Source organism: Geotrypetes seraphini, chromosome 2 (assembly GCF_902459505.1).
Source record: "Geotrypetes seraphini chromosome 2, aGeoSer1.1, whole genome shotgun sequence".
NCBI lineage: Eukaryota > Metazoa > Chordata > Amphibia > Gymnophiona > Dermophiidae > Geotrypetes > Geotrypetes seraphini.
Window position 1 is genome coordinate 448,391,311 of NC_047085.1, and position 15,972 is coordinate 448,407,282.

At 42.6% G+C, this 15,972-nt stretch overlaps 1 protein-coding gene across 1 annotated transcript in view; it reads right to left on the minus strand.

The window, feature by feature from the left end:
* The window catches only part of KIF5B (kinesin family member 5B), a 195,222-nt gene that overhangs the window by 140,493 nt on the left and 38,757 nt on the right, over positions 1 to 15,972 (minus strand). Inside the window, exon 2 of the mRNA XM_033931498.1 lies at positions 10,201 to 10,288. Within this exon, the coding sequence (XP_033787389.1) occupies positions 10,201 to 10,288 (88 nt within the window). The remainder of the gene's footprint in view (positions 1 to 10,200; positions 10,289 to 15,972) is intronic.

Sequence of the window (15,972 nt, forward strand, 5' to 3'; positions counted from 1 at the left end):
GATCCAGAGAGTAAAGACAGTTGTTCTTCTCTAAGAGGGAATAGAGAGTGCCTAGGATAGCATGCAAAACTTCTGTGACTAAATACTTGTTGACGGCTTTGAGATTGAGGATCAGTCTTCTTTGGTATGAGGAAATATTTTGAGTAGAAGCCCTGGCTCTTCTGCCGAGGAGGTACTGGTTCGATGGCATTCAGTTGCAGGAGAGCAGAGTTTTGGTTGAAGAAAGGAGGTCTGCTATGAGTTGAAAGAATACTCTCTTGGAAGTTTGTTTGGAGGCTTTTCACACAGGAGCATAGCCTTTCTGCATTACTTGTAAAACCCAGTTGTCAGATGTGATGAGTGTCCAACGGTGGTGGTAATATGTTAGATGACCTCTGATGGGATGAGGAGGAGGGAGAGACAGAAGAACAGTGGCTAAGCTCTGGATGAACAAGTCAAAAAGTCAACTTCTGTTGAGGTTGAGACTGAGGTTTTTGAGACCAATGTTTTCTGGGGCACTTTTGCAGAAGATCCCTGTAGGTAGAAGTCAGCTGAATATAGCGCCGTTTGTAAGATGTCAAATGGGTTGTAGTAATGCTTAGGAGGCTGAGATTTTGAAGATTTGGTAGAAGACAGAGTAATCATGCTTTGCTCATGTCTGGAAATTTTTTGTGTGGCTTCCTCAATTTTTTCTCCGAACAATTCATCACCGAGTTAGGGAATATTTGCTAAACAGTCCTGGACATTAGGGTCTAGATCAGATACTTGCAACCAGGCCTGTTGATGCATAGCTATGGATAGAGCTGACACCCTTTAGGTGACATCAAAGGTGTCAAACACTGATCTGGCCATGAACTTTCTAGTTTCTAGTAGATTATGGGTAGTATTTTGGAATTCTTCAAATTTGGAATGTATTTTCAAAATGTGATAACTGTTTAAAGTAAAAAAAAAAGTCATGTAAAAATTATAACTGAGGATATGATTGGTTAACATGGTATTCTGGAATAGTCTGTGGCCGAATTTGTGCAGGGTACGGCCCTCTCTCCCTGGAGGAGTACTGGCATAAGTTCTAGTACGGGAAGATGTTTTTGAAAGCAGACTCAACTAAGAGGGAGTGATGCTGTAGTTGAGGTTTGTCAAATCCTGGACATGACTGGACTCTATAAAGACAGTCTAATTTTCTTGCAGTCACAGGAATAAGTAGAGGTGTTTCCCAGTTTTTCAACATTGCATCTTTCATTAAGTTGTGCATTGGAAATTTCAAACAATCTTTAGGGATTTGCTCAAAGTCCAAGGCATCAAAAAGCTAGGCTCGGATTCCAATTCCATTTTTACTTGAAGAGCTTGCCCCCCCCATCTGATGGACTTAGTGCTTACAATCGGGGAAAGTGTTTCAGATGTTACATGGGTGATCATCTGGCATCCAGTGATCACTGCATGGTACAGTTTAATATTAAGATGGGTATAGAGACGGCTCATTCAAAAGCAAAGGTTCTAGACTTTTAAAAAACTAACTTTGTTCGGATGGGGGTTTACATCAAAGAATTGTTGTCTGGGTGGGAAATGGGGTGGGCAATTATAAGGGCGACAAACCTTTTTGTGAGGCAAGTAAGGAAAAGGAAAAAAGAAGGCCGCTTTGGTTCTCAAAAGTAGTAGCTGAGAAGGTTAGCTTTCATAAACTACAAAAGATTGCAGAAAGAGGAAGACAGGCAAAAATATCTGGAAAAGTTAAGAGAGGCTGGTCGTATAGTCAGGAATGCAAAGATGCAAATGGAAGAAAAAAATAGCTGACAGGGTAAAACAAGACATTTTTTAGATATATTAGTGATAGGAAGAAGTGCAAAAGTGGCATTGTGAGACTCGAAGGTGAAGGGAAGGAATATGTAGATGCTGATTTAAAAAAAGGCTGAATTGCTTAACAAATATTTCTGTTCTGTGTTCACGGCTGAAGCACCTGGAGCAGGACCACAAAAGACAAACGTGAATAGGGATGGAGGAGTAATAGACCCTGATCGATTTTCAGAGGGTTGTGTTCGTGAGGAGCTAACTAAAATAAAGCGATAGGGCCAGATAGTGTACATCCAAGGGTGCTGAAAGAACTTAGGGAAGTTCTGGTAGCTTCGCTGACTGACCTTTTCAATGAGTCTCTAGAGTCGGGAGTGGTACCGGAGGACTGGAGAAAGGCAGATGTGGTCCTTCTCCACAAAAGTGGAAGTAAGGAAGAAGTAGGAAATTACAGGCCGTTAAGTCTGACTTCCATGGTAAGCAAATTAATGGAAACGCTTTTAAAACAGAGAATGGTCAAGTTTCTGGAATCCTGTGGATTACAGGACCGGAGGCAATATGGATTCACTAGAGGTAGGTTTTGTCAGACAAATTTGATCAATTTCTTTGACTGGGTGACCAAAGAATTGGATAGAGGATGTGTGCTAGATGTGATGTATTTAGATTTTAGCAAAGCCTTTGACAGTGTTCCACACAGACGTCTAATAAACTGAATGTCCTTAGGATGGGTCCCAAAGTGACGGGCTGGGTCAAGAACTGGTTGAATGGAAGGCAACAGACGGTAATGATCAATGGAGATCGATCTGAGGAAAGGGATGTTACCAGTGGTGGGCCTGTTCTTTTTAACATTTTTATAAATGATGTTGCTGAAGGGTTATCGGGTAAGATTTGCCTCTTTGCAGATGATACCAAAGTCTGCAATAGAGTAGACACGCTGGAGTGAATAACATGAAGAAAGACCTGGTGAAACTTGAATGGTCTGAAATTTGCAGCTAAAATTTAATGCTAAGAAATGCAAGGCTATGCATTTGGACTGCAAAATCCCGAGGGAACAGTACAGTTTAGGGGGTGAAGAACTTATGTGCATGACAGAAGAGCGAGACTTGGGTGTGATTGTATGTGATGATCTTAAGGTGGCCAAACAGATTGAAAAGGTGACAGCGAAAGCTAGAAGGATGCTAGGTTGCATAGGGAGAGGTATGGCCAGTAGAAAAAAGGAGGTATTGATGCCTCTGTATAAGACTCTGATGAGACTTCATTTAGAATATTGTGTACAGTTCTAGAAACCTCACCTTAAAAAGACAGAAACAGGATGAAGTCAGTCCAGAGAAAGTCTACTAAAATGGTTGGTGGTCTATGTCATAAGGCATACAGGGACAGACTCAAAGAGCACAAAATGTATACTTTGAATGAAAGGCAGGAGAGGGGAGATATGATGAGACGTTTAAATACCTATATGTCATAAATATGCATGAGGCCAATCTCTTTCAATTGAATGAAAACTCTAGAGTGAGAGGGCTTGGGAAGAATTTAAGAGGTGATAGGCTCAGGAATAATAAAAAAAACAACTTTTTTACAGAAAGGGTAATAGATGCATAGAATATAATCTCCTTGTAGAGGTGGTGGAGACAAAGACTATATGAATTCAAAAAAGTGCGAAACAAGCATGTGGGATCTCTTAGGGAGAGGAGATAATGGATGCTGCGGATGGGCAGATTGAATGGACCATTTGGCCTTTATCTACCATCATGTTTCTATCATTTTCATCACCCTTCTCTTTACATTTTCTAAATCTGCTATATCTTTTTTGAGATATGGCAACCAAAATAGTACACAGTATTCGAGGTTCAGTCGTACCACAGAGCGACACAAAGTCATTATAACATTTCAGTTTTGTTTTCCATTCCTTTCCTAGCCACCGCCACACACTGAGCTAAGGGTTATTTCCATCTCTAGATCATTGACAAAAATTAGCATTCTCAGCACAGACCTCTGGGGAACACCATTATTTTCCGTTCTCCATTGAGAATGTTGACCATATTTTGTTTTTTATCTTTCAACCAGTTCTTAATCTGTAATAGTACATTACCTTTTATCTAATGACTTTATAATTTCCTCATAAGTCTTTCATGAGGTACTTGTCAAATGCCTTTTGAAAATCCAAATACTAGTGCTGTCCAATTCAGGAAAAAAAATTTTGATGCAATTCAATTCAGCCTATTGAATTGGTTTTTCGATTCAATTTTCCTGCCCAATTGGGTGTTTTTTTAAAACATCCTGGTGGATTTATTTTATAGCTTCTTCACCTCCTTTGGTTTCTCCTAACCACACTGGTGCTGTGGTGTAAACAAAATAAAGAAATAAAAAGGACTTTTCCTCTCTCTGTTAAATCCTAGCTCACGTTTGCAGTCTAACACCAGCACTGGCAGGATACACTTTTCAAATCTGACATATTGTAATCACAAAACAGAAAATAAAATAAAATAAGTTTTTCTACCTTTTGTTGTCTGGTCAATATTCAAATCTTGTTGGTCCCAGGCTCTGATTGTCTTCTGATAACTTGCTTTCCAGGGTCTCCTTCTTTCTTCTTTCTCCGTGCTAACCATCCATCTGCCATCTCTGTCCTCCCCTTCCATTTCCTTTCCCTCCCCCGGAGGTCTGGCATCTTTCCTTTTTTTCATCTCCATCCACAGATTCACCTTTTCTCAACTACCACCAGAACCAAGGAAGTTATCCTGCCACTGTATCGGACGATGGTGCGCCCACATCTGGAATACTGCGTTCAATACTGGTCGCCGTACCTTAGGAAAGATATGGCAGTACTCGAGAGGGTCCAGAGAACAGCAACAAGAATGATAAAGGGCATGGAAAACCTTTCATATGCTGAGAGGCTGGAGAAGCTGGGGCTCTTTTCCCTTGGAAAGCGGAAACTTAATGGGGACATGATAGAAACTTACAAGATCATGAAGGGTATAGAGAAGGTAGAGAGGGACAGATTCTTCAGACTGGCGGGGGCAACAAAAACAAGAGGGCACTCAAAAATATTGAAGGGAGACAGTTTCAGAACAAATGCTAGGAAGTTCTTCTTCACTCAGAGGGTAGTGGACACCTGGAATGCGCTTCCAGAAGAAGTGGTAGAGCAAAGTATGATTTTGGGATTCCAAATGGGATTGGACGTGTTCCTGAAGGCAAAGGGGATTGAAGGGTATAACTAGAGGGATACTATACAAGACAAAATGTTTTAAGTAAAAGATCACTTACAGGTCATTGACCAGGGGGGCCGCCGCGGAAGCGGATTGCTGGGCATGATGGACCTATGGTCTGACTTGGCAGAGGCAATGTTTATGTTCTTATGTTACCCTTTCATTCAGCATCTCTCCTTCCTTCCCCACCACCCCAGGATCCACCATCTCTCCCTTTCTCTTCCCAACTACCCTTCTATCAAGTATCTCTATCCCCCCTCTACACCATCCCTTGGGTCCAACTTCTCTCCCTTTCTGTTCCTTCCCTCCCTAAATCCCATTGTCCATTATCTCTCTCCCTCTCCTCTATTTTTAGACCCATTATTTCCTTCCCTCCCAAAGTCCGGCTTATGCATGCCTCTTTGAACCCCCCTTCCCTCCCTCCCTCCGTGTACTTCTACACCAGGGCCCCCCTCTCCTGAAGGCCTGTCCCACCTTTGAAGGCCTGCATCCCACCCCTGAAGGCCTGTCCATCCCCCTTGAAGGCCTGTCCCCCTCCTTGAAGGCCTGTTTCCCCCCCTTGAAGGCCTGCATCACATCCCTGAAGGCCTGCCTGCCTGTCCCCCCTGAAGGCTTGTCCCACCCTCCACCCCGAAGGACTGCTCCCCCCCCACCCCCCAGAAGGCCTGTGTGTTCCCTCTGGCCTCCCACTGGTGTCCGGCTTCCCCCCTGGCCTCCCCGCACCGTTTACCTTATAGGAGCAGCCTACAAACAAGATTACAGTGCTAGTGATATTTGCATTGCTTCAGAGCTCTTTCCTCCGCCGCGGTCCCGTCCCTCCTCTGACATCAGAGGCAGGATCGCGGCGGAGGAAACAACTCTGAAGCAGTGCAAAGATTGCTAGCACCGCGATCTTCTTTGCAGGCTGCTCCTCAAAGATAAACGGTGCGGGGAGGCCAGGGGGGAAGCAGAAGGCCGGGGGGGGGGAAAACCGGATGCCAGGGGGGAAGCCAGACAGCAGCACTTCCCTACTGACCCTCCCCTCTTGCCCTCTAAAGCAGGTGTGGCAGCGGCCGGCCAGCAAGAGCAGCGCTGCAGCTCCTGCTTTAGGGGGGAGGGTCAGCCGAATCGGAACGCCAATTTTTTTTTGTTTGTTTTAAATTGATTCACATGAAGTGAATCGGTGAACAAATTTGAATCATGAATCGGGCAGCACTACACAATATACACAAATACACAATATCGGTTAGCTCACTTTTATCTACATGTTCATTCACCCCTTCAAAGAGATGTAGTAGTTTGGTGAGACAAGATTTCCCTTGACTATATCCATGTTGCCTTTGTCTCATTAATCCATGCTTATTTATATGTTCTATCATTTTGTCCTTTATAATAGTCTCTATCAATTTGCCGGGCACCGACATGAGACTCACCGGTCTGTAATTTTCCAGATCACCTCTGGAACCCTTTTTTTTTTTTTCATTAATCTTTTTTATTAATTTATAATATATCGCAAGTGATACACTTGTTTCAGAAATACAGAACATAAAATATGAAAAAAAGAAAAACATCATTAGTGGTATATTACTCATTGTCTTTCTTAGACCACAAATTAGCAAGAAGATCCATTAAATTCATGGAGAAAATAAAGGAAAACTAATTAATTAGCAGAAAGCTGACTATGCTTAAAAACCCCATAATTCTGGAACCCTTTTTAAAAATCAGCGTGATGGTGGCCACCCATGCTGGATTTTAAAGATAAATTACAAATAGTTCTGCAAGTTCATTTTTCAATTCTATCTGCATTCTGGGACCATCTGATCCACTTCAATTTGCCCCATTACATCTTCTAGTGTTATACAGATTTGTTTCAGTTTCTCTTACTTATCAGCATTGAATACCATTTCTGGAACCAGTGTCTCTCCCATATCTTCCTCAATGAAGACTGAAGCAAACATAGTAACATAGTAGATGACGGTAGATAAAGACCCAGTCTGCCCAACCTGATTCAATTTAAAATGTATTTTTTTCTTCTTAGCTATTTCTGTCTTGGCCTCTTTCAGTTTCACTCCTCTTCTTGGGTTTTTTAATATCTCAGGAACGCCAACTCTTTTGCCTTTATTTTCTCCGCCACTAGTTTGGAGAACCATATTGGTTTCCTTTTTCTCTTGTTTTTATTTACTTTCTTCACATAAAGGTCCGTAGCCATTTTTATTGCTCCTTTCAGCTTAGACCACTGTTTTTCCACTTCTCTTAGGTCTTCCCATCCTAACAGCTCTTTCTTCAGGTACTCTCCCATTTAATTAAAGTCCGTACGTTTGAAATCTAGGACTAAGTCTTGTGCAGCCGCTCTCCACTTTAGCTATTATATCAAACCAAACCGTTTGATGATCGCTACTTCCCAAGTGAGCACCCACTCGAACATTAGAGATACTCTCCTCATCTGTGAGGACCAGATCGAATATCGCTTTTTCCCTCATGGGTTCCATCACCATTTATCTGAGCAGAGCCTCTTGAAAGGCATCCACAATCTCCCTACTTTTTCCGATTCCCCAGATGGAACTTTCCAGTCCGCATCCAGCAGGTTGAAATCTCCCAACAGCAGCACCTTCTCTTTCTTTCCAAACTTTTGGATATCCACAATCAGATCTTTATCAATTTGCTGTGACTGGGTTGGAGGTCTGAAGATCACACCCACTTTGATAGAAGTTCCATCTTCTCTTTTCATTTAATCTCTCCATTATGGTCATTATCTTCCCTGAGCACCCCTTTTACCCCGCTGTTGTTTAGTGGTCCAACTGATTCTTTTCCTGGCTTCTTGCTTTTAATATACTAAAAAAAAATTTACTATGTGTTTTTGTTCCAGCACAATCTTCTTTTCAAAGTCTCTCTTTGCCTTCCCTATCAGCATAATGCATTTGACTTGTCATTCCTTGTGCTGTTTACTATTATTTTCAGTTGGATTCTTCTTTAACTTTCAGAAAGATTCTCTTTTAGCTGTAATAGCTTCCTTCACCTCACTCATTAACCACATAGGCTGCCTTTTGGTCTGCCTTCCTCCTTTTATAGTACATGGAATATACCTGGGCTGTATTTACCGAAGAGGATATATCTAATATGCCTGAAGCTGACAGGCTATACACAGGAAATGAAGATTGGAAGCTGACAGGGACGACGGTCAGTCTAGAAGAGGTATGCAGACAAAAATGATAAATCCTCGGGACCAGCGACATCCACCCGAGGGTAATCAAGGAATTGAAAGGGGTTATAGCTGAACTGCTCCAACTAATAGCCAATCTGTCGATCAAATCAGGAAAGATTCTGAAAGACTGGAAAGTGGCGAATGTTACTTCGATCTTCAAGAAAGGTTGGAGGGGAGATCTGGGAAACTACAGACCAGTGAGTCTGACTTCGGTACCGGGAAAGATGGTAGAGGCTCTGATAAAGGACTGCATCATTGATCACCTTGACGGACACAAACTGATGAGGACCAGCCAGAACAGCTTCAGCAAAGGAAGATCTTGCTTGACAAACTTACTGCACTTCTTCGAAGGAGTAAATGGTCAGATAGCCAAAGTGACCTGGTCGACATCATATATCTGGATTTTCAGAAGGCGTTTGACAAAGTTGTGCAAGAACGCCTACTTTGGAAAATTGCGACCCACGGAATCGAGGGTGATATACTCATGTGGATTAAAAACTGGTTGGTGGATAGGATGCAGAGAGTGGGGGGTGAATGGACAATACTCGGACTGGAAAAGCGTCACGAGTGCTGCAGAGTTTGGTGCTCGGGCCTGTGCTCTTCAACATATTTATAAATGACCTAGAACTTGGCACAACGAGTGAGGTGATTAAATTCGCAGACGATACAAAGTTATTCAGAGTAATGAAGACACAGAAGGATTGACAAAACCTACAAAGAGACATAAATACGCTTGAGGAATGGGCCGCGAAATGGCAAATGAGGTTCAACGTGGATAAGTGCAAGGCATTGCATGTCGGTAACAAAAATCGTATGCACGAATACAGGATGTTCAGAGCTATACTCGGAGAGAGGAAAGGAAAGAGACTTGGGAGTACTTGTAGACAAGTCAATGAAACCATCTGCGCAATGTGTGGCAGCGGTGGTGAAAAGGGTTAACTGAATGCTAGGAATGATTAAGAAGGGGATCACGAATAGATCTGAAAAGGTTATCATGCCGTTATACCGGGCCATGGTACGCCCCACCTGGAATACTGCATCCAAAACAGGTTGCCGTACGTGAAAAAGGACATAGTACTACTGAAAAGGGTCCAGAGAAGAGCGACAAAAATGGTTAAGGGACTGAGGAAGCTGCTGTACAACGAGAGGCTAGAAAAACTGGGCCTCTTCTCCCTTGAGAAGAGAAGACTGAGAGGGGACATGATCGAAACATTCAAGATATTGAAGAGAATTGACTTAGCAGAGAAAGATTGTTCACCCTCTCCAAGGTGAAAAGAATGAGAGAGCACTCGCTGAAGTTAACAGGGAAAAAATTCCGTACAAACATAAGGAAGTTTTTCTTCACCCAGAGAGTGGTAGAAACCTGGAATGCTCTTCTGGAGGCTGTTATAGGGGAAAACACCCTTCAGGGATTCAAGATAAGGTTGGATAAGTTCCTACAGGAATAGAACATACGCAAGTAAGGCTAGACTCTAATAGGGCACTGGTCTCTGACCTAAGGGCCGCCACGTGAGCGGACTGCTGGGCACGATGGATCACTGGTCTGACCCAGCAGCGGCAATTCTTAGGTTCTTAACATCCATGCCTGATATAAATATTTGATCTTTGCAGCTGCTCCTCCAAATCTCTTTTTACCATTTTCCTCATGCTATCAGTCTCCTTTTTTAAATTTAAATGTTATTGTATTGGATTTCCTGGGGAGTAAGTACACGGAATCTTACTACTTTTTGGGATGCTGCCTGAAATTGTGCCTGGCCACTGTTGGGAAATGGGATACTAGGTTAGATGGACATTTGGTTTTTCTGAACCAGTATATCAAGTCTTACAATCATACAGTTTTCTGCTGGCTGTACACAGATCAGCTGATGAAAATAATGACATATGGTAGGTTAGCACAGTACTAGTTAAAAAACCAAAACAACCTACTTGTAATTTTCAACTTTCTCAGTAGCATTCTTGAGGGTTGCCCTCAATTATGCCACAAGAGGGTGAAAAATTAATAATAGTAATACCACTGTAATATATATAAAATGTATGAATGATTTTCCTTACCTTTGACAATCTTTTTTGCGCAGGCATTATAAACTTGTTCTTGAGTTGTGTTTGGCTGGAATACATGGTCATATGCATAAGGTTTAGACTAAAAGGGAAAAAAAGGAAAAATAATGAGGAAAATAACACAAAAGCTGACAATATTGTTGAATATTCAATTATCTTTTTCTATTCACAAAAACCCTTGTACAACAGAACAATGCTCACCAATCTTTCTGCAGCTGTGACACCAATTCACATAGCCACAGAAAGCATGTGATCTCTGGCTGGCGCAGAAAAAGATGTCCTGTGGAGTGTCCATCTGACTGTGATTCCAAACATGGGTTTATCAGCCCAAGTTTGGGAAGTTCTGATTTAAAACATAACAATAAAGGCCAGGTGTACTTAAGACTGACTTCCATTTTGTATTTGAGAAATACTTAGTAGACGGATCCTATTGTTTTTAATTAAGAATAACCAAAACAGAAATTAAGAAGTTACAAAAGAAGGCATCTATTACATGCAATTGTGGGATAAATTTTGAACAGTTCTACTACTGAAGCCTAAAGCCAGGCTTATTTTAAGGGCAGGCTTAATCTATGGACCAAGTGAGGCTCTGGTCCAGGGTGCCAATGAAAAAGGGCACCAAATTCTTAGGCTGGTGACCTTACTGGCCTTACAGGTTAAGTCAGCGGTTCTTCCCCTCCCCTCCTGCCTCAAGTCCAGAATCTCTTCCTTGGCCTCCCTCAGCACTCCAAACCAGCAAACCTGTTCTTCATCTGCAGCAGCAGTGGGAACATGCTGACCAAGTTGAGCAGGCTCCTCCACTCATGTAAACAGGAAGTTACATCAGAAGGCCAGGACAATGCAGAAGGAAGGAGCTGGTGAAGAACAAGTTGCTGGTCTGGGGATGCTGAGGGAAGCCAAGGAAGAGGCACTGGTAAATAAAGATTTGCTGGACCATGGGTATTGAAGGAAGCCAAGGAAGAGATGCTGGACTTGTAGGATGTGTGTGGGGAGGGGGGAGATGCTGGACCTATGTGGGAGAGGGGGATAACGGAGATGCCAGTCCTTGGGTAAGGGAACAAGGGAGGGAGAATATCAGACCATGGGAGGTGGAAAGAGGGGCTGGGGTGAAGAAAAGATGACATGTCAGACTGTGTGTGTGTTAGGGGGGGGGGGGTAGGTTGAGAGAGACACATCAGATGGCAATGGAAGGAGAATTGATGGACTGCAAGGGAAGGTTGAGGCATGGCAGAAAGAAGGCACAAAACCAAAAATTAGTCCAGGGCACCACAGCCTCTTGAGCCAGTCCTGCTCATTTTGGTCCTGAAAAGATTAGTATATTTTCTTATAGTTAAAGGGCTCTTGAAAATGTTGATTTTGAGCAGTCAAAGATAGTCCCATTCTGGGCCAAGAAACTGCTGCCAACGTCTGGGGGCAGGTCTTGGCTGAGAATCTGCTGCCATGGCCCAAAGCTGTCCCGTGCTATCAGAGAGTAAGAGTGTACCTGAAGGAAAGAAATGAAAGAGTACTGAAAGGAACAGAGGTAAGGAAATAAGTGGATGAAAGAAAAGGAGGAGGTATGGATACTGCCTGTACAAAGAAGAGGAAGCAAAAGAAAAGAGCAAAGACTATTTTACAAGAGAAAACAAAATATAGGAAAAGAAACATCAAAAACTAAGGAATCCTTTTAATAAAATGAGTTAGGTGTTAACGCACACCTAACACAGAAAAATGTCCTAATGCAGGATGCACTAAAATGTTCCATATTAGTTTTGCCATCTTCATATGCTTAGCACGTGGTAATGTTTTCGGGAGGAGGGGGGCGTGTCAGTGAGAGGCCGGGCATGGATGCTAGCACACTGAGGTTACGGCCATGCTGAGCTAGTTCAAATGTCCATAACACAGGAGCCTTTACCTCCTCCTTAACAGGCTGTGCACTAATGCTAACATTAATTTGAGGTCATAAACTTACTCAACAGATGGGGGGGGGGGGACTCTTGATAACCATGCTAGAAATGGGCTTAGCATGTGAGAAAGTCCCTAAGAACAGGCTACGCTCATTCATTAGTGATCTTTTTAATAAAGCTGCACTAAGAAAAAAAAAAATAATTAATACACAAATAAAATAGAAAAAGGGCAAACTAGAAGCTGGGAAGCACAGAGTGAAATTTTTTGGTATTAGTGTTCTAAATATTTTCCACTCCTCTGGTATTCTAGACTTCTAATGATTAGACTTTCAGGAAGGCCACTATGAAAAGCAAATTATCTTCATGCAAAAATAAACTTTCACTTTATTAGAAAAGTTCTTTTCCAAAAAAGAACATGTATTTACATAATTTATATTATTTATTTATTTAAGATCATGTTTCTGATTTTTGTTTGGGGTGTTCCATTTGGTATTTGGGACAATTATCTTTTAAAGAGAAATCAAGTGAAAGACAACTAAAGGTATTTGATAATTATGATTATAAAGTAAAATTAAAAATAATTAATATTTTTATAGAATGTTTTAATAAAAAATTATTTAAATACATGTTCTTTTTTGGAAAACTATGCATGATAAGCACATTGATAGACATGATGAGGATAAATAAGTTCATAGATATGACAAGAATGGATATGTTGATTAATATGAATATGATGCAGAGATTTTTATATTCAAATTCTGTTTTGAGTGTTATTTGTTTCAGTGTTATTTTTAATTGTACAAAAAGCACAGTTACTTACTGTAACAGGTGTTATCTAGGGACAGGAGGCAGATGTTCTCATGTATGGGTGACGTTATCCACGGAGCCCCGATGTGGACAGCTGCAAAAGCAATTTTGCTTGAAGAACTGTAGAAAGTTTGTGACTGACCGCACCACGCATGCACGGGTGCCTTCCCGCCCGATGCAGGGCGTGCGCCTCCTCAGTTCAAATAGCCAGCTAAGAAGCCAACCAAGGGAGGTGGGTGGGTTGTGAGACTATATGCCTGCTGTCCCTAGATAACACCTGTTAAGATAAGTAACTATGCTTTATCCCAGGACAACAGGCAGCATATTCTCACGTATGGGTGACCTTCAAGCTAACTAGAATGGTATGGTGGGAGTGTTGGTGTTTAAGAGAATAAATTTTGTAATACTGTTTGGCCAAAATGGCCATCCCGTCTGGAGAAGGAATCCAGAAAGTAATGAGAGGTGAAAGTATGAACTGAGGACCAAGCGGCAACTTTGCATATTTCTTCTACAGGAGTGGATCTAAGGAAAGCTACTGAAGCTGCCATAGCTCTAACTTTGTGGGCTGTGACTCGACCCTCCAGTTGCAACCCAGACTGAGCATAACAAAATGAGATGCCAGCAGCCAACCAATTGGAAATTGTTGTTTGTTTGTTTTTTTTGGAAACATGATGCCCCAACTTGTTAGGATCAAAGGAGACAAAAAGTTGGGAGAAGATCTATGTGATTTAGTCCTTTGCAAATAGTAGGCCAAAGCACGCTTGCAGTTCAGAGTATGAAGAGCTGTTTCTCCAGGATGAGAATGAGGCTTGGGAAAGAACACTGGGAGAACAATGGATTGATTGAAATTAAATTCTGTAACAACTTTTGGTAAGAATTTTGGATGAATGCAGAGTACCATTTTATCATGATGGAATACTATAAATGGTGGGTCCGCTACCAAAGTTTGTAGCTCACTGTCTCTGCGAGCAGAAATGAGAGAGATGAGAAAGACTACTTTCCAAGTGAGATATTTAAGATGAGCCATAGACATTAGTTCAAATGGAGGCTTCGTCAGATAAGCAAGTACCACATTGAGATCCCAAACCACTGGAGGTGGTTTGAGAGGCAGCTTGATATTGAAAAGTCCTTTCATAAATCTGGAAACCACAGGGTGAGCAGATAGAGGTTTTCCCTCCAGTGGTTGTGAAAAGCAGCAGATTTGAGGCCAGACTGAGATAAATGAAATAGATACACAACAGAAGCAGGGGTAGTAGGTATATAATTAGGAGAGGGACTATACAGTAACAGCACCATGGACGCTACATGCAGTGGGAGAAAGCATATAGGGAAGAACAAGAAGCACATAAGACCCGGGAAACAAGGAGAAGCCACTTCAGACAACAGACTTGCAAGCGGACAGCAATGGAAGAAGCAGATAGAAACAGGATGATGAGCTACCCAGTCTTCTGCACCATTTGTCATATGTATGACTACCTCCCCTCTGGGAGGCAGTCTTATGTATGCACTCGATGCGAAGAAGTGGAGGGCCTGAAGAAGCAAGTCAAGCTATTGGAGGGCAGAGTACTAGAACTAGAAGCACTTCGAGCAGTTGAAGAGGAGATCAGAGAGGCTGAAAATTTCATGAAAGAGAGAACCATTGAAGAAAAAGTCAGGGAGGCGGATAACATCATGGAAGAGAGGAACATCGAAGAAGAAGTCAGGGAGTTAGAGAAGTTCATCGAGGAGGCATACAGAGAGGCCGTGGAACAACAGAGGAACTGCCAAGATACATCCACAGAGAGTGAGGACCACCTGGAGGAAAATCACAAGAAAGGACTAGACACAGCAGCAGGACCTGGAAACAGCGGGGGGAACCCACAGGAAGATGAGTCCAGTGCAAGACAATGCCAGGAGGAGGAAAGATGGAAGTGCACCGAGGACACGGACCTGCAGTTAGAGAGATAGATGTACACCAAGGACATGGACCTGTGGCTAGAGAGACAAGAGAAGACAGCAATCGTCGCAGGAGACTCCATCATCTGACAAGTCGACAGCCACATAGCAGGAGGAAGACAGGATCGACTAGTAACCTGCCTACCAGGAGCCAAGGTGGAGGATATAGTGAGCCGCAACAACAGGATCATTGACAGTGCAGAAGGAGGAAATACGGTGGTGGTGATCCACGTTGGGACAAATGACATGAGCAAAAGGAACTACAGCAGGGAAACACTGAAAGACCAGTTCTGGATGCTAGGAAGGAAGCTGAAGATCAGAACGCCGATTGTAGTGTTCTCGGAAATCTTGCCAGCACCCAGGGCAGACGGGAACAGGCAGACGGAACTGCAAGCAGTCAACGCATGGATGAGATGCTGGTGTGAGCAAGAAGGATTCCACTTCGTATGAAACTGGACGGCGATCTGGGGGAAGAGCAAGCTATACAGGAAGGATGGACTGCACCTCAGCGGAGACGGAACGAGGCTACTTGCAAGCAATATCAAGCGAGAAATTAAGAAATTTTTAAACTAAGAAGAAGGGGAAAGCCAACAGTCGACCAAGAGTCGATGGTTCGGGAAACGGTATACCCAGACTGCAGGGAAGACTCACCGGATCATAGGCAAAATAGAAATCCCAACAGATCGAAAGGGAAAGAAGCGAGGGAGACACAAGGAGGAAGAAAGTGCAAGAAAGTAACTGGCTGCAAACTTAAGTGTATGTTCACAAACGCAAGGAACCTGCGGAATAAAATAGGGGAATTAGAAGCTATAGCACAAAAAGATAACCTAGGCATCATAAGAATCATGGAAACATAGTGGAATCAGGACAACATCTGGGACACTGTACTACCGGGATACAAGCTATACCGCAGAGACAGAGTAGGACAAAAAGGTGGGGGTATTGCCCTATGCATAAAAAATGGAATTGAGTCTACCAGAGAGAACACGTCAGAAACAAACAATAAGGTAGAGTCTCTATGGGCCAAAATACCGGGAACAAATGGAACGGATACGAAGATCGGCATCTACTACCGACTCCCAGGACAGTCCAAAGAGACTGATGAAGAAATGACGGATGAGATTAAACACAACTGCAA